The sequence below is a fragment of the Erinaceus europaeus genome, chromosome 16, assembly GCF_950295315.1.
Source record: "Erinaceus europaeus chromosome 16, mEriEur2.1, whole genome shotgun sequence".
Lineage (NCBI taxonomy): Eukaryota > Metazoa > Chordata > Mammalia > Eulipotyphla > Erinaceidae > Erinaceus > Erinaceus europaeus.
Window position 1 is genome coordinate 13,489,243 of NC_080177.1, and position 24,259 is coordinate 13,513,501.

At 51.8% G+C, this 24,259-nt stretch overlaps 4 protein-coding genes across 21 annotated transcripts in view; 2 read left to right on the forward strand and 2 right to left on the reverse strand.

Moving 5' to 3' along the window:
- Positions 1 to 1,390, reverse strand: part of DUOX2 (dual oxidase 2) — a 23,428-nt gene extending 22,038 nt beyond the window's left edge. For 2 of the 3 annotated variants that reach the window (XM_060174567.1, XM_060174566.1), the window contains exons 1-4: positions 1,241 to 1,389; positions 746 to 829; positions 460 to 549; positions 123 to 287 (exon numbers count right to left, since the gene is read on the reverse strand). In XM_060174567.1, the coding sequence (XP_060030550.1) occupies positions 123 to 287; positions 460 to 549; positions 746 to 815 (325 nt within the window). In that variant the 5' untranslated portion in view covers positions 816 to 829; positions 1,241 to 1,389. Of the gene's footprint in view, positions 1 to 122; positions 288 to 459; positions 550 to 745; positions 830 to 1,240 lie in introns of all 3 variants that reach the window. The other variant, XM_060174565.1, reaches the window with a different exon arrangement.
- Positions 1 to 12,140, forward strand: part of DUOXA2 (dual oxidase maturation factor 2) — a 13,829-nt gene extending 1,689 nt beyond the window's left edge. The window contains exons 2-7 of one of the 2 annotated variants that reach the window (XM_060174583.1): positions 1,753 to 1,860; positions 8,119 to 8,176; positions 8,380 to 8,514; positions 8,673 to 8,886; positions 9,127 to 9,341; positions 9,606 to 12,140. In XM_060174583.1, coding sequence (XP_060030566.1) covers positions 1,753 to 1,860; positions 8,119 to 8,176; positions 8,380 to 8,514; positions 8,673 to 8,886; positions 9,127 to 9,341; positions 9,606 to 9,799 — 924 coding nt within the window. In that variant the 3' untranslated portion in view covers positions 9,800 to 12,140. Of the gene's footprint in view, positions 1 to 1,471; positions 1,861 to 8,118; positions 8,177 to 8,379; positions 8,515 to 8,672; positions 8,887 to 9,126; positions 9,342 to 9,605 lie in introns of those variants that run through there. The other variant, XM_007534106.3, reaches the window with a different exon arrangement.
- DUOXA1 (dual oxidase maturation factor 1) lies at positions 12,082 to 22,923 on the reverse strand. 12 transcript variants are annotated; one of them, XM_060174574.1, is made up of 9 exons: positions 22,841 to 22,923; positions 22,461 to 22,614; positions 19,975 to 20,065; positions 15,572 to 15,729; positions 15,210 to 15,267; positions 14,520 to 14,654; positions 14,057 to 14,270; positions 13,624 to 13,841; positions 12,084 to 12,589 (listed from the first exon to the last, which is right to left on the reverse strand). In XM_060174574.1, the coding sequence occupies exons 3-9, from the start codon at positions 20,006 to 20,008 to the stop codon at positions 12,321 to 12,323; spliced, it is 1,086 nt and encodes a 361-aa protein (XP_060030557.1). In that variant the 5' UTR covers positions 20,009 to 20,065; positions 22,461 to 22,614; positions 22,841 to 22,923; the 3' UTR covers positions 12,084 to 12,320. The 12 variants fall into 12 exon arrangements, with proteins under 12 accessions (XP_060030564.1, XP_060030557.1, XP_060030555.1 ...); XM_060174572.1 differs by having other exon boundaries at positions 22,461 to 22,609; positions 22,841 to 22,922; XM_060174573.1 differs by having other exon boundaries at positions 22,461 to 22,609; positions 22,762 to 22,877.
- Positions 22,915 to 24,259, forward strand: part of DUOX1 (dual oxidase 1) — a 48,179-nt gene continuing 46,834 nt past the window's right edge. For all 4 annotated transcript variants that reach the window (XM_060174561.1, XM_060174563.1, XM_060174562.1 and 1 more), the window contains exon 1: positions 22,915 to 23,052. The gene's annotated coding sequence lies outside the window, so the exon portion shown is untranslated. The remainder of the gene's footprint in view (positions 23,053 to 24,259) is intronic.

Sequence of the window (24,259 nt, forward strand, 5' to 3'; positions counted from 1 at the left end):
TTGGTGTCCCGTGGATGTGTAGAGGGACCCCAGGGACCCTTTTCCCGAGGCTCTGAGTTAAGCGCCAGGGAGACCTCAGGGTGCCCTCCCCCACCTACCCCCACGCCAGCCCTGGTCCTTACCGAAGAAGACTGACAGCACCGTGCGGTTGCGGCTGGACGGCAGTCCCGCTGGGCCCCGCGTGGCGGCGCTGCTGAGCCGGCGCGGGTTAGGCAGCTGCGGCTCCTCCAGCGCCTGGTACACGCCGTCAGCGTAGTTGGCGGAGACCAGGCGCTGCAGCCGGGAACCTACGGGGGGGGGGGGCGGGGACGGCCGGGGCTCCGTCAGAGCGCGGGACCCTGAGAACCTCTCATTCCCAGCCTTCGCCGTCGAGCTCCCTGGCGCAGTGGAGCCTCCAGCTGCGCGCCCCCTGCTCCACCAGCCAGGGCTCCCCCACCCCCGCTCCCGCCCCGGACGCACCTGCAGCGCCCCGCGCGTGGTGCCTCAGGTTGTTGAACCAGCCGTCGTAGCGCTGCACTTCCCAGGCCAGCGGGGGCGCGTCCTGGCTGCCTGCGGGGCGGAGAGCGACTGTCACCCACACTGCGGGGACCCGGCCCCGCGCCGCTGCGGCTCATCCAAGGGTGACCTCGCTGCGGCGTCGAGGCTGCACTGCCCTCCGGGAACCGTTGTCTGCTTCTCCTTCCTCCCACCCCAAGGTTACCCCCAGGCTGACACCTCGAAGCTGGATTTGGCGCCTGATACTTACTCGTTGGGTCCACAAATCCCGCCAGCAATGCTCCCAGGAACACCAGCGCCTCTGGCCTCGCGAGGAGCATGCTGATCCTGAGCCCTGAGGGAGGGGGGGCAGGAGGTGGAAGGTGGCAGAGCCGGCGGCGTCCCCACTAGTACACGGTGGGATGGCGTCTGGGGGTCGGAGGCTTGTTCCCACTTCTGCAGCATCACCAAGAACCCACACCCGCAAGCGGGTCCTCTTAGAGCTGCAGGCGCGGGTGCTGGTCCCCACTCACCACGGGGCATTGGGGAGAGGGGACGGAACCTGACATAGAGGCCCGGCGAGGACAGGTTCTCAGAGTCCTACTGTCCATCCCGGGCAAGATAGTGCCTCCAGCCTCCCAGCGCACCCCACACACACACACACACACGTCCTTCTCCCTTCTCCCCAACCCTGAGGGCATCTTGGAGGGAAGGGAGGAAGGGAATGCGAGTAGATCCTCATTCACCCCTCCCCCCATTGACATACCAGAAAATGAGCCCTAAGCCTCGTCCCAGCTCTGGCCCTAAATCGTCTTCCCTCTGGGAATAACAGCTTCCCTGCGCCGAGCGCAGCGTCTCCACCTCCCGCGCGGCGCGGTGTCCACTGCCAGCAGCCCAGCGCCAGGTGTGAGCATCTGGCCCTGGGGCTTGCCCTCTGGCCGCGGAGGCGGGGCGCCCCTGATTTGCATATCGACCTTCGCCCCTCCTCCGCGCGACCACTTCCCGCTTGGGGAGCCGCGGCTATAAAAGGGGTCCCCGGGGCGCACGGCTTCCCCAGGCATCGCAGACCTGCGGGGAGTCCCTGTGCGCCTAGCTCGCTCCACCCGCCGGCTTCGAGAGCGCCCCGGGCAGCCAGGCGCGGCGCAATCTCCTGGGCTCTGGTCCAACCTCGCCCACAGGCGGCTGCATAAAGGACAGGGGGGCCTGGGCGCGCCCCCCACACACACTCCCAGCGCCAGCATGACCCTGTGGAACGGCGTGCTGCCTTTCTATCCCCAGCCTCGCCACGCCGTCGGCATCAACGTCCCGCAGCTCATCGTCATTGTGGTGTTCCTGGCCTTGGCCGCAAGTTTTCTGCTCATCTTGCCCGGGATCCGGGGCCACTCGGTGAGGGATTTCTACGAACTTGGGTCTGGGGGTGGGACTGAGAGTGTCATGGGGCAGTCCTCGTTGTCTCTGTGTTGATGGAGAGGACCCAGGAGCCTGGGACAGCAAGCACACCACCTCAAGATCGAGGTGTTCTCCCTTATAAGACATCCAAGAGACTTGGATTATTCAGGGATTGCTGAAGAGGGTGGGTACCCTGTACAGGAATCCTGGGACCAGTACTAATTCCCTTGTGCTCCAACCCCCCCCCCCACACACACACACACCCGCAACCCTCCCTCCTCTCTCCAGACTCTAACTCTACTCCCATCTGTCCTGGGGTGATGACTTTCAGACAAAGAAGCATGAAACCAGATAGCGAACTTCAGTTTTTTTTTTTTCTGTGCACCCGGCTGAGTGTGGGTGCGTGCTAAGGACTCAGAGTATCCTGTGCACATAGAACAGGATATAAAGTTGCCCAAGACAGTGACTATCTCCTTAGACTTCCTCTTCCTGCAGAATCCAGGTTGCTTGTTTTTGTCAGTCTGGGAGGACTCTGTCTCCCTCCATCTTGCTCTGTGTTCGTTTCCTGGGAAACTGGTGAACCTAGGAATATTTGAGAGGTTGTATAACCACCTCTTCCACTTGGCAGTCAGACCTAGGGGCCTCCTCTCCTAGAGGAGGTGACCTCTCTCTCTCCCTGGTACTTCTGGGCTCACTGAGCCTCACCATAGCAGTGACCCAAGCAGGAGGCTGGCCAGAGAGCTGAGGTGGTGGAAAGCACCTCCAGTTGCTGAGCCAACTGGGTGATGAGGCTGAGGGGACAGACCTAGAGGATCACACGCCAGAAAATATCTGAAGTGCCATTTCAGATGGACTTGCATCAAAAGCAAGAGTGGCTTCAGTATCAAAATGTTACTAACTTCTGCTGGGGAGATAGAATAACAGCTATGCAAAAAAACTTTCATAACTGAGAAAGCAAAGGTCCCAGGTTTAATCCCCAGTTTCACCAAGAGCCAGAACTGAGCAGTGTTCTGGAAGTGGGGATGGGGGTGAAGAAGGAGAAAATAGGTACAGAAAAGAGTCAATAATGTCACTGGGAAAAGGGTGTGGGGTAAAAGAGTCTGAGTAGCAACTTCAAGAAGATCCTGGGTGTAATCTAACACACAGACACACACACACACACACACACACACACACACACACACACCATGATGAGTAAGAAGCGACCGAAGGAAAAGACAGGCCACTCCATACTGGTGGGAACTTAGGAGACTTGGCTTCAAGTGACAGCAAAACAGTTTTCCACATCCTTCCACCAAATCCCAAGAGTTTATGCAGCATCCTGATGCTTTCAACAACACACGTTATCTCAGGGATTTGTCCTTAGGCAGCTTCTGGGAGCAGAAAGGGAAGGGAAATACACATTCCAAGGGCTGGGGGAGGAGTGTAGAGAGGGTGCTACCAGGGTTCCACTGGACAGTGTTCTTTCCATTTCCTTCCTCAGCATTCCAGTCCTCCTGACAGGATCTTAGTGCCCCTCACCCACCCCTCTTCCACAATGTGCCCTGAGCAGTCAGCAAGGGTTTTACTAGCACAGAGAAGACTCACTTGGCAGCTAGCCGGGTGCACTGAAGTCAGGTGCCACACAACAGCATGGGCACATGCAAGAGAAAACACAGGTTAAGACAGTGACCTCTGGGGGTCCAGCGGTAGCGTACCGGGTTAAGCACAAGGAATGGCGCAGGGATCCTGGTTCGAGCCCCCAGCTCCCCACCTGCAGGGGAGTTGTTTCACAGGCAGTGAAGCAGGTCTGCAGGTGTCTATCTTTCTCTCCCCCTCTCTGTCTTCCCTTCCTCTCTCCATTTCTCTCTGTCCTATACAACAATGACGATATCAACAACAATAACAATAATAACTACAGTAACAATAAAACAGCAAGGGAAACAAAAGGGAAAATAAATGATATGATAAAAAAAAAATTTTTAAACAGACAGTGACCCCTAACATCAGTGACAGCTTTTTCCATCAAGAACTGCATCATCCAAACCACCGATTTATTAAGAACCTTGGGCTGAGGGTAGGGCTACTCAGGAGTTCACTTGTGTCCTTGTATGATTTAATGAAGATGCTATCTGACTCATCAGGTATAAACACACAGATTTCTGTTTCGATAGTGGCACTGAAGCCTCCCTGCAAGGCAGAAATAATGTCCAAGCCCGTTCCAATTTTTCTCATTGCAGTGTTCAGTAAGGACAGGTTTTGCTGAGTGAACTTAGTAAGGGCTTCCACCCTTACTATAGCTATAGCGTCTTTCGGGCAGCCAAATGATAGCACCTATAAAAATGAAAACAAAGAAAAATGGGTTTTTTTCCTACCTTTGTGGAGAGAAGGGGGTTGCCAGCTTTGGAGTCTGAACCGGTTGTGCATACCGTACATGTTGGCCTGGGGAGGTGGCACTGTCAGGCATGAAATGGTCTGAGAGCAGGCTATGCCAGACCTGGGTGCCCCTTCTCCCCTCTTTCATTGGCATGGGGGACCCTAGTGACTGTTCATTCAAATGCATTGATGCTTGAGCACAGCTATGGTTCTTTCTCATTGATAAAATAAACACATCTGCACAAAATCTAGTAAAGTCTAGGACAGTAATTGTGGCCTCCCTAGCCCAAGTTTTCAGCTCTCATATATCTGATAATTATTTATTATATATTAAATAGATATAATTAACACACTGAATCATTTTTCTGCTTTAATGTATTCACTTAATGTGAATATTCTGTTTTTAAAAATATTTTACTGTAATGAGAGAGATACAGAGAGAAAGACACAGAGAGAGACATCAAAGCATTGCTCATCTCTGGCTTATGGTGTTGCTGGACATTGGACCTGGGACATCAAAGCCTCAGGCATGAAAGTCTTGCAGAACCACTATGCTGTCTCCCCAGCCCAATATTCCAGTTTTCTTTTCTACCAAGTCTGCTGCCTGTGGGCTACAGGGGAATTGGAGCCTCCACTCACTGTCACGTTCTTTTGCCCAGTCTTGTGTATCATGACCTCTGAAATAGGAGCTCCCCAACACTGTTTAGCTGACATGGGTATCTCTACATCAGGCTGCTCAACCTCGTTAACCCACCAGTGGTGGCAATCTGGTTTGCATTTGTGTGGTGATGAGAGGAAGCTTGGATTCAGCCAGATGCAGTACCCACAAACACCAGGGCACATGTGGAGCCCTCGCTCAGAGGGAGGGACCAAGCTAACTCATCACTTTGCCAACACTTTCCTTGTTGGGAATTCTGATGAGTAGCTCCCAATTCCTCTGGTTGGGTGCTATTAAGAACACACAAACAGGGCTGGGTGGTGGCGCACCTGGTTGAGTGCACATGTTAAAATGTGCAAGGATCCAGGTTCGAGCCCTCAGTCCCCTCCTGCAGAGGGAAAGCTTTGCAAGTGGTGAAGCAGTGTTGCAGGTGTCTCTCTGTCTCTCTTCCTCTCTGTCACCCCCTACCCTCTTGATTTCTGTCTCTATCCAATAAATAAATAAAAATACTTAAAAAAAAAAAAAAGAACACCCAAGACATACTGTTGTTGCATTAACCAGGACTTCACTGTATTTCAAGGGCAATTAGGAATCTTTGGAAAGATGCCATTCCACCAGGGCACTGACCAATCTGCTTTAAGAGCCCATTGTCAGGGATGCCTAAGTTAGGGCATCAGCTTCCTGACTGCCAGGAGGTGACAGTGCCTGATGGACTGGAATATGGGAGACAGTGAGGACCACATCAGAGTCTTGTTGGCAAATCCAATTGTCCCTGCACACCCAGTGAGCCCAGAAGGACCCACTCATGGTCATCTACCTTTCGACTTCCTGCCACCCAAACCACAGGGATGGAGACACTGTGTTAACTGGGGAATGAAAGTCCTCCCAACCACACAACCCCTACAAAGAACTGCATCTCTTTCATTTTCTTATGGGCTGGATAGACTTGCACCTTACCCATCACAGTATCTGGGATACTGTGTCTTATTCAACCAAATGACTTGCCAGGACTTTACAGCAACGCTGTGACTTCTGTCCGTCCTGTCTGCTGCAGAGATCTGGGTAAAGTCTTCAGAGCTCCCTGCAGCAGAGACAAGTCTACCCACGCTAATCAGTCAGAACATACTGCTTTGTACACCCTAGAAAATACCGCTCATTTAACAGCAATTCCCATGTAACTTAGCAGGCCAGATAAATCTACATAAACTAACATTCTTCTTTTACTTCAGTAAGAATTCTATTTGAATTTTTTTTAAAAACCAAAGGATTTATAGAGAAATCAGTTTTCTTAGGTAATCAAAGTCCTGGTAAAGGGGGGGGGAAGCCAGTAGATTTGTTTTCTAACCAGATTACATTAAAGGTAGATGGAACTCTTTATTTACAATTTCTCTTTAAGAGCAGATCAGTAATCTAAGGAAAACTTTGTCCTTCTTTAAAAAAAAAAAAGATTGTATTTATTTATTAACGAGAGAAATAAGATGAGAGAGATAAAGAAAACCAAACACCACTCTGGTACATGCACTATTTGGGTTCAACTAGGGTTTCATGATTGAGAGTTCAGTGCTCCATTTACTGCTCCACCTCCTGGACTATAAATTTTTGATCTTTTAACAGAGAAAACAACATTAGGGAAACCAATTTAATTTTAGTCAGCTTTACCATATTAAGGTAGACTTTTCAAGATTCCGTTTTTCAATTTTCCAGATACACACAAGCTTAGAAACCCCATGGCTTTTATTTTTTTTCCCCTGTCTTTTTTCCCCCCAGGACTCCATGGCTTTTATTTCAAAACTTTAGCTATGAAATCACACACTCACTAACATAACCAAAATCTTGTATTACTCTATATTTTCAAAAGTCTGTCTTTAGAACAAAGGGAACATGTAAGTTTTCTCCTAGATGTGGATAATTGTTATATACCTTTTCCTTTATCCTTTTTTTTTTTTCTTTTATCCAGAATTTCTACCCCTTGGCTTCCTGATGAGACTGAGATTTGAGTTCCAGGCAACTTATCCTTTCCCACTTTTGTAGAACAGCAGAGTTGTCTAGGCATAGCTATTTCCAGTTTTCTAACTCAAATGTGGACTTCATCTGGACACCAGTGGTCGGCCAGACACCCACACCAGGGGCTAGTCCACTGTGGCAATTCTTCACTTCTTTGCCACCAATCAGGATACACAACCTCTCAGAGGATCATATTAAAGCAGCCAATGTTATTAGGGTGTCTCTATATTCATCCAGTAGTTTACAAGTACTTGACTCAGGGACCACTGCTGGAAGGAGGGTTTCCCTCTGCCTATGCCTCTTGCCCAATGCTGAATTCTTGGGTCTCCTGGCTGACTCCTGAATTGTTAAGTTACTGCTGCAGAAACATCCCAGACACCATCTCAGACAGCACCCCATCACAAACTGCAAGGAGAGAGCAATGAAGGAGACAGACCATCTCTACATTGCCACCCTGCAGAGTTAATAGCCAAAGGAACTGCACTTTGTCTTGGGTAGCTGCAAGACAAAAGAGAAACGTTTGCTTTGCTTTTGCACTTTCCTGCCAAATCTCAAAAGTTTATATAGAGGCTTTTATTGTGTTTAATCACGGTTACCATCCAGATGGTCCCCACAGTACCTTCTTGCCTTAGGGGTGTGTCTTGGTGCTGCTTCTGGGAAGGCAAGCTAAACACACATTGTAAAAGAGGTGGATGGAGGCCAGGTGGTGGCAAACCTGCTTGAGCACACACATTACAGTGCACAGGGAACATGGTTCAAGCACCAGGTCCCCAACCGCAGAAGGAAAGCTTCACAAGTGATGAAACAGCACTGTAGGTGTCTTTCTCTCTCCCTATCTCCCCTTCCTTCTCTGTCTCTACCCAAAAATAAAGTTAAAAAAAAAAGTGGGGTGGAGGGGCTTAGAAGTGAGAAACTTCTACTTGCCTGGACTCAGTTCAGTGGTGAAAAGGCAATTGTGGTAGCCCAGTAGATTGGATGTTGGATTCTCGAGGAGGAGGAGGTCCTGAATTGAATCCCTGGCGTCATACATGCCAAAGTGATGCTCGGGTTTTCTCTCTTCCTCTTCTCTCTTAAATACATTTTTGAAAGGCAATAGTGTTCTCTTGACAACCTTCCCCAACGGGGTGTGGCGGGGCCCGGGGGATACTTGCAGATACACTATGGGTGGGAGGCAAGGGAGGTCTTAGATACTCTGGTTGTGCTGTACCCAAGCCTGACTCTGGTACTTGTTCCTGCAGCGCTGGTTCTGGTTGGTGAGAGTTCTTCTCAGCCTGTTTATAGGCGCAGAAATTGTGGGTGAGTGTGGGGTGCACCTAGCACAGGAAGGAGGGAGTGGGAGGGATGGGAATGGGAACCCCGGGTCAGTTTCCTGTTCCCCTTCCTCTTTCTTCCACTCTTCCTACCTGGCGGCTATGCACCCGACGTCCGTCGGGCCCCTGCTCCCTACCTCTGTGCACTGCGCACAGTGACCCCACACCCCTGCCTCCTGCTCCCCGCAGCGGTGCAGTTCAGCGCAGAATGGTCGGTGAGCGCAGTGAGCACCGACACGTCCTACAAGGCCTTCAGCGCCGAGCGAGTCCGCGCGCATGTGGGGCTGCTGGTGGGCCTGGGGGGCGTTAACATCACTCTCACAGGTGAGAGGGGTCGCGAACTCCGCGCTTGGCGGGGTGTCTGTGTCTGGAGGGGGGTGAGTAGCTGGGTCTGGAGCGCTTGCTTGGATGGCTCGGTGCATTCCCCGCCACCGCGCTACCCCGCGCGGCTTTCCCGCCGCTGACGGCGCCGCCCTCCGCAGGGACCCCGGTGCAGCAGCTGAACGAGACCATCGACTACAACGAGCGCTTCAGCTGGCGCTTCGGCCAGAGCTACGCCGCGGCCTACGTCCAGGCGCTGGCCAAGGGGCTGCCCGACCCGGTGCTCTACCTGGCCGAGAAGTTCACCCCGAGCAGCCCCTGCGGGCTGCACAGGCAGTACCGCCTGGCGGGCCACTACGCCTCGGCCACGCTGTGGTGAGCGCGCTGGGGCGGGGCGGGGCCCGCGGGAGCAGAGCGGCCGGACCCGCACCCCCCACCCCCGGGGGCAGAAGGCGGAGGCTGGGAACGCGGCCCGGAGCCAGCTGCTCCCCCGGGGCTTCCCCGCCGCCCCCGGACTTCCCTTCTCCGCGGGGCCCCCGGGGGAAGCGAGGCTATGGGAACCGCGCGGCCGCACGCAAGCTAGCGGCCGGCTGACGCGCCCCGGGGTCCCCGCAGGGTGGCCTTCTGCTTCTGGCTGCTGGCCAACGCGCTGCTCGCCATGCCCGTCCCGCTCTACGGCGGCCTGGCGCTGCTCATCACCGGCGCCTTCGCGCTCTTCTCGGTCTTTGCCTTCGCCTCCATCTCCAGCGCGCCGCTCTGCCCGCTGCGCCTCGGCCCCGCCGCGCTCACCCCGCGCTACGGCGCCGCCTTCTGGCTCACGTTGGCCACCGGTGAGCCCCGGGGCGGGGCGGGGCGGGCGCGCGCTGCAGCCTGCAGACCCCGGTCTATAACGCACCCACAGGTGGATTCCACAAACTGTGCCCATCGCACAGGGGTGCTTCGGCGGGAAGGACCCTCCCGGGCACCCCCGGAGCATGTGCGCGGGCTGCGTCTCTGCCGGGCGCACGCTCTAGGGAGGAAATGGGAGAAGGAGAGGGCGGCGGGGTTACGGCTGAGCCCTTGACACCCCCTTTCTCCCCTCCCCGCCGCCACAGGCATCCTCTGCCTCCTCCTCGGGGGCGCCGTGGTGGGGTTCCACTACTTGCGGCCTCGCGCTCTGCGCATCTTCCTGGACCAAAGCGTCAAGGACTGCGGCAGCCAGGCGAAAGGGGGCTCACCCCTCGTGCTCAGCAACCCCCTGCATCAAAAGTTGGGGGCTTCGGACTTAACGATCAGTACGAACCTATGATGGGAACTCAGCCCGGGAATTACACTCCACCTGGGTCCCCCGCACGGCGGGGGATCAGTGCCCACCGTTGGCACTCTGGGAAAGGCTCTCAGGGTGAGCTGTAAATAAATTTTTTCCACTTGTTTTTTTTTTAACCCCCCCCCCCCCAATTAATTTCTATGGCTTCTTCCCACATCTCTCGGGACGCTTCGCTGGGCGGGAGGCAGCCTGGTTCTTTGGGTCTGGAGAGGGCGGAGTATGCCCTGCAGCGGCTCTGGGAGAAGGGCGTCCTCTAGTGGGCTCCACGGGGCAACGACCGGAACCAACCGCTTCCTGAGCAGGTGGGTTAGGATCACAGTGACACAGTGACCAGTCACCCCTTCCCACTGGGCCAGCCGAGTGTGCTTAGCAAGGAATCTTGGAGTTTATTCACTAACTCCATTTAGTTCTCTAAATAAGAGTTGGTGTCTTCAGGCCAAGGAAATTGTTAGCAAGACAAAAAATAAGGTCAACCCTGGGAAATTTTTAGGTCCTACAGTTTTTTTCCCCTTTAAATCACTGGGGTCTCACCTCCCCTGGCTGAATTTTTTACAGATAGAGAAACGGGGGGGGGGGCTGGGCGGTGGCGCACCAGGTTAAGCGCACATAGGGCAAAGCGCAAGGACCTGCGCAAGGATCCCAGTTGGAGCATTTGGCTCCCTACCTTCAGGGATTTTCACCTCACAAGTGGTGAAGCAGGTTTGCAGGTGTCGATCTTTCTCTAGCCTTCCCTGTCTTCCCCTCCTCTCTCAATTTCTCTCTGTCCTAGCCAATGGGATAAAAAAAAAAAAAAGGCCACCAGGAGCAGTGGCTTCCTAATGCAGGCATTGAATTCCACCAGTAACCCTGGAGGCAAAAATAAATAAGTAAATAAAGAAATAGAATAAATAGGGAGTTGGGAGGTAGCGCAGCGGGTTAAGCACAGGTGGCGCAAGGACTGGCTTAAGGATCGCGGTTCGAGCCCCGGCTCCCCACCTGCGGGGGGGGGGGGGGTGTCGCTTCACAGGCGGTGAAGCAGGTCTGCAGGTGTCTATCTTTCTCTCCCCATCTCTGTCTTCCTCTCCTCTCTCCATTTCTCTCTGTCCTATCTAACAATGATGACATCAATAACAACAACAATAACTACAACACCAATAAAAAACAAGGGCAACAGAAGGGAATAATAAATAAATATAAAATATTAAAATTAAATTTAAAAAAAAGAAATAGAATAAATAAATTAGGAAAATAGAGAAGCGGCCACATACGAAGTGGCACCATGGATAAGGCACTGGACTCTCAAGCACGAGCCCCTGCGTTAGATGGCCAGGTTGCATGTGCCAGAGCGAATAATCCAACTCTATCTCACTCACTCTGTCCCTCTCATCAGTAAACAAATCTTCAAAGTGAGAGAGGGAAGGACACTACAACACTGGCTCTTCCTCCAGTATTGGGGGGGGGAGGCCCAAACCTGGATTGGACATGGCAAAGCAGGCACGTTACCCTAGATAAGCTATCCTGCCAGCTCAAGTCATACACTCTTATGTAGCAAACCTGAGCACTGAATCTCCAAGAGCATGGCGCATGCCTTGTTACTAGTCAACTGGCAATAGTTTCTCCTTCCTCCCAGCACCATCTTTAGTTGTTTCGAGAGGTCACACAAATGGGAGAAGCAGGGGGTCGGGCGGTAGCACAGCGGGTTAAGCGCACGTGGCACCAAGTGCAAGGACCGGCATAAGGATCCTGGTTCAAGCCCCCAGCCCCCCACCTGCAGGGGAGTTGCCTCACAGGCGGTGAAGCAGGTGTGCAGGTGTCTGTCCTCTCCCTGTCTCTGTCTTCCCCTCCTCTCTCCATTTCTCTCTGTCCTATCCAACAACAATGACATCAACAACAACAATAATAACCACAACAAGGCTACAACAGCAAGGGCAACAAAAGGGGGAAAAATGGCCTCCAGGAACAGTGGATTCATGGTGCAGGCACCGAGCCCAGCAATAACCCTGGAGGCAAAAAAAAAAAAAATGGAGAAGCAAAGAGAGAACATGAGGGACTCAAGGAAAAGGGAAACAAGAGGGGCAGAAGGAAGAGAGGGGCATAGTGGTATCCATAGCTCCCCTCCACATAGGTCATTGTGTAAATGAAGTGGGGTTTCCAGAGATGGCGCCCCAAAGGGACAAAGCACCAAGCAAAGGCAGGTGCTCTTGTGAGAGAGGTCAGCTCTCAGCAAGCTGATGGGCACTGTGTTCAAGGCCTTGGGGTTTTTGTTTTACTTAATGTTTGTTTATTTGTCATGTATGTGTGGTATCAGGATTAAACACAGAATCTCACACATGTGAAGCACTGAGCTCTGTCCCCAGTCCTTGTCTTGTCTTCATTACATCGCCAGTACTGCCTCCTTTTCCTACATGTACAGATGGGGCTACAGTCTGGTGCAGCCCATCCTGTGGACATAGTCCTGGTTCGACAGGGCTCCAGCAAGGTCTGGAGCCAGACTGGGAGTCCGGATGCTCTGGGGAAGGGAGCCTCAGAGAGCATGGTCAGCCTCTTTGGGACATTCTTCCTTGCAGCAGGCCTCGGAGGCAGCTTCGGAGGCCGCCTCAGACAGTGGGATGTCCTGGGGCTCAGGACTTTCAGCCTTGGGCCGGTACCGGGGACTCAGGAGGCCCCCTTCTTCAGGACTCCACTCCATCACAGGGTGCTCCCCAACACTCTGGTTGAAGAAGGCTTTCAGCCTGTGGGGCTGCGTCCTGTGGGCCACTGCCATGGCCAGGCCCAACAGCACACACATCAGTCCTAGGGGGAAGGGGAGGAGGCAATGTGTCCTGTGCTTTAGTATTAGTAACAGCTTCCTGGGAGCATCAGAATGTGTGGAAGGGAGCCCTGCTTCAGGGCGGAGTGAGGCTTGGAGATGTGACTGGCTGGGTTAGAGCCATATGTAGCTCTGTGGTGAGTTTTTGGACTCAAAGTCCAGTGCTCTTTCAGTTACATCTCGGGAGGAAGAAAGAAAGGAAGGAAGGAAGGAAGGAAGGAAGGAAGGAAGGAAGGAAGGAAGGAAGGAAGAGGGGAGGCAGGAGGAAAGAGAGAGGACAGAAATCCTGTGAGAAGGGCAGGCCACAGCAGAGGAACCATGAAAGAGAGCATGAGGGAGCAAATACAGGAGTGATGGAATAGAACTAACTGCAAGACAGTTTGAGTCCATGTGATGGAAGGGTTCTGCTATAGGAATAGGGGACACAGGGAGAAAAAGTGGATTGGTCCTCCACACCACCATAAGCCAGAGCTGGGAAAGAAAGAAAGAAAGAAAGAAAGAAAGAAAGAAAGAAAGAAAGAAAGAGAGGGCAGGCCAGGGGGGTGGTGCACCTAGTTGAGCGCACACATTACAGTGCGCAAGGACCCAGGTTCAAGCCCCCGGTCCCCACCAGCAGAGGGAAGCTTCACGAGTGGTGAAGCAAAGCTGCAGGTGCCTTTCTCCTTCCCTCTCTCTACCTTCCCTCCCTTCTCAATTTCTCTCTGTCTCTATCCAATAATAAATAGATAATATTAAGAAAGAGAGAAAGAAAGAAGGAAGATGGGGACTTGAGATTGGCAGACTTGGGAGAGCTCTGAGTGAAAAGGGAGTCGAGGTCAGAGGAGGGACCTGGCTAAGGGCAGGCATGTCGTAGGGGTGTGGTGGTGGGGGGTGGTGAAAACCCAGAGATGACAGATACAAGAGGGTTGGGCTGAATGAAAACCCTCCTGGCTCCCAGAGGCAGACCCTCAAACCCACCAACATGAGGAACCCTGCTTCCCACCCCCAAGACTTGTCTTCAGAACTGGGCCTCCCTCACCTGTGGCCAGCGTGACCCAGAAGGCGGGCCCGCAGTGAGTGTGCAGCGTCTCGGTGCCCAGGTGCAGGGGGCAGGGTGGGGTGAGAGACGTGGCCATGGAGAAGAAGAACAGTGCCAAGAGCTGGAAGAGGCCCGTGGCCAGCAGCATGTGCCCCCCATACACCAGCACGGGCATGGACAGCATCACGTTGGCCAGCAGCCAGCAGATGAAAGCCACCCTGGGGTGGGGGGCAGGATCCAGTGAGCCTGCCAGCCCAGATGGAGGCTCAAGGACCCAAGGACACCCCAAAGAGGCACGGCAGGGGCACCTCCCTGTGGGCTTCCCAAACACGCATGTGGTGACTGACACCACCTGCCACCCCAGGGAGCTCCCTGGCTCCAACCAGTGGAGGAAATGGAGGTGAGCCCCACCCCTGGGTGGGGGTGCCCTCACCACAGTATGGCTGAGGTGTAGTGGCCTGCCAGGCGGTACTGGCCATGCAGCCCGCAAGGGCTGTCTGGGGTGAACTTCTCAGCCAGGTAGAGCACGGGGTCCGGCAGCCCCTTCTCCAGGGCCTTGGCGTACTCCTCAGCATAGCTCTGGCCCAGGCGCCAGGTGAACGCCTCGTTGTAATAGATTGTCTCATTCAGCTGCCGCACAGGGGTCCCTGGAGAACAGGATGGCTGTGCTCAGCAGGGCACTGGGGGCCATCGTGAACATCTGCCAGGGGAGGGGACTCATCACACCCGGTAAAGGGACAAGATCTGATCTCAAATCAGAGCAGACAGCTTCCATGGCCTGTGAAGGCCCTTGCCACCATCCTTCCACCCCCACCCTGGAATTTTTCAGACCACAACAAATCTAGATCCCCAAGATGCACAGCCTTCCCTTCCCTCACAGGTAAGATCCCCCTCACCTATGAGCGTGATGTTGACGCCTCCCAGCCCCACCTGCAGCCCCACGTCAGCACTGATCCTCTTGGAACTGAAGGCCTTGTACGTCATGTTGGTGCTCACCTGGCCCACAGACCACTCGGAACAGAAGTTTACGGCTGAGGTTGGGAAATTGGACATACAGGAACTCAGGGAAGTCTGGGTGTTACTCCCTGTTAAAGGGAGCGAGCCACAAGGGGACTGGTCTTGCTCATAATTGTACCTTTGACCCATGGCCAGTTTGCCAATCGTGTGCAAGATGAATGAATGGGTCAGAATCCAAGAGTTCTCTTGATCACACTCTACGTGCCCCTTCCACACCCAGCCTCACCCCACCCCCATTTAGGGAGAGTTACTCTAGCCTCTAGGGGACGAAACAAGAACATAATTAACACTGATCAGCAAACACTACTTCCACTAGGGACTTCCCAGCTCTCCCATTTAATCCCCAGAGCACAGTGAGCAGTGCCAGCCTGCCCCCCTCCCCCCTCTCCACCCCATCCCTCCTCCAAGGTGAGGGAAGTGTGCTGGAGGGTCTGGACACCCACCCTGAAGCAGAGGTGGCTGTGGAGAACTGGAGGGGTGGGGTGGGGGTGGGAAGCAGAGAAGCTGACTGCTAAGGAATTTAGACTGGACCCAGGCAGCTGCCCAGCTCCGCTCCAAGTCTCACTCACCCAAGATCACAGCCCCGATGAACAAGCTGGTCACCACACGCAATAGCCAGAACAGCCTCTAAATCACAGGGAGGGTGGGATTAGGAAGGGGTAGCCTCCTTCTAAGTCCCTCCTCGCTCCTTCCAAACTTGAGGAGGGTACTCTCAAACTGAGCTCTCTCAGCCGGTTGAGATCAGAGCGCCTGGCACATAACAGGTTCTCAGTTATCTGCCCAGTTGAGAAGGGAGGACCTCTCTCCAGGGGGGTGGGGAGGGGGCAGGTGACACTTTCAAATGATGAGTCTCTTTTCTGAATCTGTGTCCCCCAGCTAGAGGCAAGGTCTCCCTGAGGCTAGGGTCTCCAGGGCTGGGCTTGTGCCTCACCATCTTGCCCCGAATGCCAGGCAGGATGATGATAAAGGTGACCAGCGCTGTCAGAAAGATGCTGATGATGATAGCCAGCGTAGTGTCCACTGGGAAGGTTGGCTTGGGACCAGCGTAGAAGGGTAGCGTGTCTCCCAAGGCGGCCATTTTGGTGGGTACTGTATCACAACAGTGGGTTTTTAGTGGTTGCCCTCCTTGTGCCAGAGATAGAGCAGAAAGTGAACCAGACTGGTGCCCTCTTCTCAGGAGCTCACCAGGCTCCACTGTTGTTGCTACCACCCCCCCCCAGGGCCCACCTAGTCTTGTCCTCGTGTTTCCATTGTAAGAGAACGAGGCACTCTCTGCCACCCCTGCTTCCTTCCTAACCTGAAGGTCTCCTAAATCAGTGTCATCTCTACCCTTGAGTCTTTTCTACTTCCTCTGGGACTGTCTGAGGAAATATAATTCTCTTTTATCTCCTTCAGGCCTCTGGCAAGAAGCAGCAAGATCACAGGACATAAAAATCTTTACTATCCAGTGAAGGTGTAAGGGTCCAGATTACAAAAAGATTGACTTTCCTCCTCGGTCCCTAAAGAAGCAAAGGTCAGACAGCTCTGCTAAGTATATGATCCAACCGCATCATCAGAGGACTGAGTCCCAGCCTGGCTCTGCCCACACCAGTCTGGCTACCTCTCTCAAGAGGCTTGGCCTCTGCCCTGGAAATGCCAGAACAGTCACGCTGAATTGAGCTCACTTCGGTAAGCACTGAAGGACCTCCCCAGGTGCAGTGCTGGGCAAGAGGTTCCTCTAGCCTGCACTTTTTTAACAGCCTCCTTCCTCCTTTTTTATTTTTAATCACGCATTTATTTTTTTAATATTTATTTATTTATTTATTTATTCCCTTTTGTTGCCCTTGTTGTTTTATTGTTGTAGCTATTGTTGTTATTGATGTCATTGTTGTTGGATAGGACAGAAATGGAGAGAGGAGAGGAAGACAGAGAGGGGGAGAGAAAGACAGACACCTAGAGACCTGCTTCACAGCTTGTGAAGCAACTCCCCTACAGGTGGGGGGCCGGGGGCTCGAACCAGGATCCTTATGCCGGTCCTTGCGCTTGGCACCACATGCGCTTAACCCACTGCACTATCACCTGACTCCCATTAATCACCCATTTCTTTATTTATGAGAAAGAGTGAGAGACAGAGAGAGACACAGAGAGAGAACCAGAGTATGCACATGTGATACTGGGGGTTGAATTCAAGACCTCACGCTTGAGAGCCCAACACTTGGTCCACCATGCCATCTCTCAGGCTTTGCATCATTTCCTCCTTCATTCAGATTCTCAGGCCTCATTTCAGCTTCCCTGGTGCTGGCCTCCTCTTCCTGTCTCTGATTTCAGAGTTGGTTTGGTTCTAGTTATTCTTTTCCCCCTTTGAAGGCAGGACATTGAGTAGATGAATTTACTGTGTTTTGTTCAATGAGACCAAAAAAAGATCAAAAGGACATGATGGGGACAAGGCAGTGCTGCATCAGGTTAAGAGCGCACAGTACCTTGCATAAGGACCTAGGTTTGAGTCCCCACTCCCCATCTGCAGGGGGGAAGTTTCACGAGTAGTGGAGCAGGTCTATAGGTGTCTCTCTTTCTCTCTCCATGTCTATCTTCCCATCCACTCTCAATTTGTATCTTTCCTGTCAAATAAAAATAAGTTTGATTTATTTTAAAAAAGAATGACTGTTGGGAGCCATTCATTGTGGATTTGTCATTCCAGCACTAAGCCCCAGTGATAACCCTGGTGGCAATTAAAAGAAAGCAAGAAAGGAAGGAAGGAAGGAGGGAGGGAAGGAAGGAAGGGCAAGAACTTGCTACAACTTCTATGTACCAAAAAGAAAGAACAAGCAAAAGAAGAATTCAAAAAAACACTCCCAATGGAATTGTAGTAATAGCCATACTGGTACGATATCTATCAATTTCAGAGATATCAAAATGTGTGTGTGTGTGTGTGTGTGTGTAGGGGTCATCAGTGACCCTAGCTCTGCTTATTTCTTCTGATGTCATCAGCACTGGAGTCTCCATCATATTTGACACAGCTGACCAATTCTTCTCCAAACTCTTCCTTTCTGTTTCCCATGACCATGGTTTCCTCCTTTCAGTCATCCCTTTCTTAGCTCCTTTGCTATTTCTTCCTTCCGCTGAAATGTCTATGCTTCAAAGATGCCATCATGACTGACTTCATGTCATGATTCCCTGGACTGATGCTTCTTGAGTCTGACTCTTCAGTTAGTCCTCCAAGCCAGGCTCCAACCACCAAAGTATCAATTAATATAATATAATAGGTTATAATATAATAGGCTTCAAACGAAATTCACTGTCTACTCTATTTTCTGCTTCTCTTTGCTGCTATCTCCACCTCATCAATCAAGGAAGTCAGAGACTTGGAACATCTTACCTCTTAAATATTTCTTGAAACCATTCAAACATTTCCTGCCTCAGCCCTAATTCAGCCTCAGCTTGTCTTGCCTGGAACCAAAACACCTTTTCTTCCTGTTTATCTGTCTGTCTTTCTCCAGAGCAGTGCACAGCTCTGACTTCTGGTAGAATGAGGATTGAACCTGGGACTTCATAGCTTCAGGCATGAAGGTCTTTTGCATAATCACTATGCTATCATCTCCCCTAGCAAGAACAGCTTTCCTAACAAGTAAATGTAATCATTTTACTTCTTTCCCATCTACCCTTCTTTTTTTTAACCAGAGTACTGCCCAGCTCTGGCTTATGGCAGTGCAGGGGATTGAACCTGGGTCCTTGGAACCTTAGGCATGAGAGTCTCTTTGCATAACCATTATGCTATGTGATACCCCGCCCCCACACCACACCCTATCCTTCCATTTCTATCTTTTGTCAAATGTGATCTCTTGTCATCCTGGACTACTGGTCTCTCCTTACATCTGAGGTGCTCTTTCAAGCCTTCAGGTCTTTGTATATACTGGAATCCAAACTCCTTTTCACCTGTAAGCCTCAGCTCATATGAAGCATCTGCAGATGCCACTGAGTCAGTGTAGACATTCTCACCTCTAGTGCTTTCATTCTATTTTGAACATACTTCCATGGTCACAAGAATGACACTGTATTCTGTTTAAACAGCCATCCTCCATTAGCTTCTAATCTCCTTAAGGGCAAGGACTCTGTCTTTCCATCTTTGCATTCCCTGCATGCAGCATACTTCTGTGGGTCATGTGTTCTTTGCAGGTGGCCTACTCCACGTTGCTCACAAGAGGGCGCTGTACTCTCTCATTGTCCTATATACTTTTTTGTTGTTGTTGTTCCCTTTTGTTGCCCTTGTTGTTTTATCGTTTTAGTTCTTGTCGTTGTTGTTGGATAGGACCAAGAGAAATGGAGAGAGGAGGGGAAGACAGAGGTGGGGAGAGAAAGATAGACACCTGCAGACCTGCTTCACCGCTAGTGAAGAGACTCCCCTGTAGGTGGGGACTGGGATCCTTTCTCTGGTCCCTGTGCTTTGTGCTACCTGCCCTTAACCCACTGCGCTACCACCCAACTCCCCTATATGATACTCTTACTCAACATTAGAGTCTCGACAACGTAGGGCTAAAGACTAGTCCAGAAGGGATTTGACCAAGCTTTCACATTTTAGAGCTCTCACAAAAATTTCAGAAAATTTCTTCCAATAGTTGGGAGTTTCCAGAGCACAAATGTCTATGTTTTATTGAATCTGAAGCATTAATTTCAATTCTAAGTAGCTAATAATGTGTGTTTCAATTTATTTTATAAAATATATGCTAGCAGTATTTTATTTCAAAATATGCACTCATTGGTCTGTGAACTTTCTTACTCATGACATCTAGACTGAACCCATTTTCATGGATGGCTATATATTTTTTAATGAAATGCTTTAAAATGTGAAACATTTTGACTAATAATATAAGAAGATAAAGCAAGTTTGCTATATGTATATCTGGTTTAAAAAAGGAGTATTGTGATATATGAAAATAATAATGTAATGCATTTTGGTCAGGGTCAATATTAATGTTATCCCTACACTTGCTTTAAAGGGTGGTTATAAAATGATTTACAAGGATGGCTCATCCCTGCTAACATGTTGCTTCAAAGAAACACTAACAAAAGGCTTTCTGTTCCTTATGTACAGAAGAACAGTATTAACTCATTTTCAATTTTCCAAAACATGTATTAAAGATGAGCACATCAAAAAGACATTTGGTGGATAAAAATGTGTCTTGTTTCACTTTCTCCTTGCTCAACTTAATGACTTAAGTCTCCCTTGATCTACATTGCCTAACTTAAAAGTCAATCTTCATGATTCTGACCTTAATTGGTTTTTAATTATTAAGCAAACAAACTTCCTGTAAGTAGAGGTGGGACTGAAATGAAAGTCTCCATACCCAGAAACCCTACCTCTTTTGCAAAGCTGGCAGTGTCCCTCAGGCATGAATTCTCTGGATCACCAAGTAGGATGGTTGAATTTCTGGCAGGTGAACTTCTTCTACTGGAAAAAAATATTCATGTCAGTATTCACTCAATCCAGCATCCCCCCACCCTGACTCACCAGTAAGAACAACATATATACACAGTGTGTATTGATATAAAGAAGTTATGAGGCCAAGTGGTAGCGAACTTAGTTAAGCACACAACTTAGTTAAACTTAGTTAAAGTGCACAAGAGGGAGTCGGGTGGTAGCACAGCGGGTTAAGCCCACGTGGCACAAAGCACAAGAACCGGCTTAAGGATCCTGGTTAGAGCCCTCGGCTCCCCACCTGAAGTGGAGTCGCTCCACAAGCGGTGAAGCAGGTCTGCAGGTGTCTGTCTTTCTCTCCCCCTCTCAGTCTTTCCCTCCTTTCTCCATTTCTCTCTGTCCTATCTAACAACGACGACATCAATAACTACAACAATAAAATACAATAGAATACAACAAGGGCAACAAAAGAGAAAATAAATAAATTAAAAATTGGGAGTCAGGTGGTAGCACAGCGGGTTAAGCACAGGTGGCGCAAAGCACAAGGACCGGTGTGAGGATCCCAGTTCGAGCCCCTGGCTCCCCACCTGTAGGGGAGTCGCTTCACAAGTGGTGAAGCAGGTCTGCAGGTGTCTATCTTTCTCTCCCCACCTCTGTCTTCCCCTCCTCTCTCCATTTCTCTCTCCTATCCAACAACGACAACATCAACAACAACAACAATAATAACTACAACAATAAAAGAACAAGGGCAGCAAAAAACAAATATTTAAAATTAATTAATTAATTAGTTAATTAATTTTAAAAAGACTGAAGCATAGTGCCAGATAGTAGTGTTCCTAGTAGAATGCACACATTATTCAAGAAGCAGGGTTCAATTCCTCACACATGTATTTGTGGGGAGGGGGTGATGGGTGATGAGTTTTACTAACAGGTGTCTCTCCTCTCTCTCTATCTACCCCTTCCCTCTTGATTTCTCTGTCTCTATTGTAAATAAATAAACAAAATATTTTTTTTAAAAAAAGACAAGCATTTCTCATGCTCACCTGACAGAACTTTCTCCCCACCCACATCTTGTGGAATGCATAGAGAAGGCCTATTAATGCTCCACAAAGAGGGACGAGGTGACCCATCTGCGGTTGCCAAGACAGCTGCTAGAATGTGATGGCTTATCTCTCAGGTTGGGGATGGCCCCACTGAAAGTTCACAGCTTGGGCTGGCTAAAGGAGACCCTGTTCAAAATGGCGTGGGTGAGGACACGTGCAGGTGTGTTACTGCACTAAAGGTGAAGTTCAATGGGGAAAAAAAAATCTGTAACAAAATCTACACAGTGTTGGGGGAGGAATCTCCAGTAGGGGGGTGAGGAGCGCTGAATCACGACAGCCAGCCAAACCATCCAGTTCAGCTGGGAGGATTCCACGTCTGGAAACATGTGGCATTTGTGGCCTGATGAGGTTTTTCTTCACTTCCTCATACTTTCTCCATCTCTCTCTCTCTCTCTCTCTCTCTCTCTCTCTCTCTCTCTCTCTCTCTCTCTCTCCCTCTCTCCCTCTCTCCCTCTCCCTCTCCCTCTCCCTCTCCCCCTCCCCCTCCCCTCCCTTCCCTCTCCCCCTCCCCCTCCCCCCTCTCTCTCGGCATTATCTTTATTTATTTACTGGATAGAGGCAGCCAGAAATCACAGAGAAAAGGGCTAACAGAGAGGGAGAGAGACTAAGAGACACCTGCAACACTGCTTCACCACTCACAAAGCTTTCCCCCTGCAGGTGGGGACTGGGAGCTTGAACTTGGGTCCTTAGGCATTGTAACTTGCACTCAGAGAGGTGCCCCATCACCCAGACCCCTCTTGGTACTTTCTCTCCGAAAATCTCCCATTTACTCGCAAGTAGGTCTGGATAGAAGCAGAAGTGTGAGCCCCCAGGGTTCTGGCTGAGAAATGACACCTAAAGACCCCTTCAAATCCCACCCCCCCCCAGCAGTCGCAGCCCAGCTGTCACATCCGGGACTCTAGGTCCTACCTTCGCCTGGTCCAATCTCTGCGCGTTTGGAGAGTGGGGGTGGAGGACAGGACACACCTGGTCCGGAGGTTCAGCCACCGAAAGCGTGCTTTTCCTCTCCTCTGGGGCTCCCTTCCAACCCCCCCCCCACACACACACACTTTTTTATTAATTCATTTAAGGACCTGGCCTTGACCGGACAAACCAGGTCCAGGGTGCTTTCCCGAGCCCCCGCCCCCACTCCAAGTGGCTGTCAAACTTTACAGACCACACCCTTGGTTGTAGGCCACAAACACCCACCAGAGTCTAGCTCAGAGAAGGGATGGGTCCTGGGACCCCAATACGCACCCACCCATCCCTGCAGCCTTCTCTCTACTCTCGTCCTTCTCTTCGCCCACCCCCTCAGTCCAGCGACCGGCCCCCCATCCTGCACTAACCTTGCAATGCAATCTGGGATCCTATGGGGCGCGGCTGGCTGGCGGTGAGAATCCCCCCAGGAACCCCGGGATGGGGGTGGGGATGAGAAGTTCTCACAGATTCTTACAGGATCCCAGGATGGATGTCTTGCTTGGAAGCCTGGCCAGGTCTACACTGGCCAATAATACACTTGTTCTCAGAGACCAGATCCGACGACGGTGAGGGGAAAAATTAGGGAGTTCCCTTCCCAAGTCCCCGCCCCCTCAACCCCCTCCCTCTGGGCCTTCTGCCCGCAGCCGGCGAGGCCCCCGGGACGCAGACCTGCCCTTTTCGCAGTCCAAGTGTCCGCACCCACGGGCCATCGCCCCCACCTGGGCCCCGGGAGCCCGCGCCGTCTCACCTTGCGCGCCGGCTCTGCTCCGAGCACCCCCGCGGGCCCCGGGTGCGCCGGCTGCTCGCCCGCCCCTCCGTCCCGCCCCGCCCAGGGCCGGGACACGCCGTGCCGTCCGCACCCCCCGCCCCGCCCGCGCTGGCGCAGAGCTGGAGCCGGAGCCCGAGCCGGAGCCGGAGCGGCGTCGGGGACAAGCTGCCGAAGGGACACCTCGGCCTCAGGTCAGAACCTGGGGAGGGGGGGCTTTTCTGGATCCCAAGCCCGGGCGCCCCTAGGGGAAGAGAGCTCCCAGGGCAGGTTGTTGGAAGGACGAATTCTAGCCTTGAGCCCCTTGCACTCCTCTACAGACTCCTCGCCCTAAGCTAAAACGACCCCAGTAGGACTTGGGTGATTCTCAGATCCTGCGGGATCTGGGGATGCTGGGTGATCTGTTTTGTTGGGTGGAGGGCAGCTCCCTGGAACTCCTGCGGGCAGCAAAAGAGAGGGAGGGAACCTGACATGTTTAAGAGTCCATGATTCTTTATTCTATGAGTTTCTTGGGATCCAGTTGGAGCGCAAGCTTCTCCCCTCACCCCCACCCCAGGCTCACCTCTCTAGGACCTCAGTCTGGGAATCAGGCGTGTGGGGCTGGTCCCACGCAGGCCTGCTGTTCCTACCCCCCACCCCCACCCCACTGTGCCACCGCCTGAGGCTTCACTGCCCTGGCTTGGGGCTCTCTTGGATTTGTGCCTTCTGTTCAAGGTTGTTAGGAAACTGCCCAACCAATGTCGCTAAGTGGATGGCAGCGGCCACCCACTCACGAGAAGGGGTTATGAACATGCCCACATTCCTCTTCAGATTCTCCTCACAGCCTGGCCTAAAAGCTCACTGCCTGACTCTACAGCCCAAGAAGTGGATCTGTTGGTTTCCAGAGCCCCAGGACTTCATTTGGAAGGGGGAACAGGAGGGGGCCGGGAGGTGGTGCCCAGTGTTAAGCTCACATAGTACAAAGTGTAAAGACCCATGCAGGGATCCGGGTTCCCCACCTGCAGAGAGGTCGCTTCACAAGCAGTGAAGCAGGTCTGTGGGTATCTCTCAGACTCTCTCCCTCCCCACCCCTTCTCAGTTTCTCTCTGTCCTTTTCAATAAAAAACGTCCACCAGGAGCTGTGGATTCATATTGCAGGCATTGAGCCCCTGCTATAACCCTGGATGGAAGGGAAAAAAAAAAAAAAAAAAAAGGAAAGGGGAACAGGATACCCTAGATGAGGGGAGGGAAGAGTCACTGAAATAGGCCTTACAACCACACTCCATTAGAGGCCAGCATAGAGGTTCTCTCAGGGTGGGAGTGGGTGGGATGCTGCACTTTTGAACAATGACAAAGTGCAGGTTTTTATGTTTGGTTTGGTTTTGTTTCTCATTTGTTTAATGGAAGATAGTGAGTGAGAAT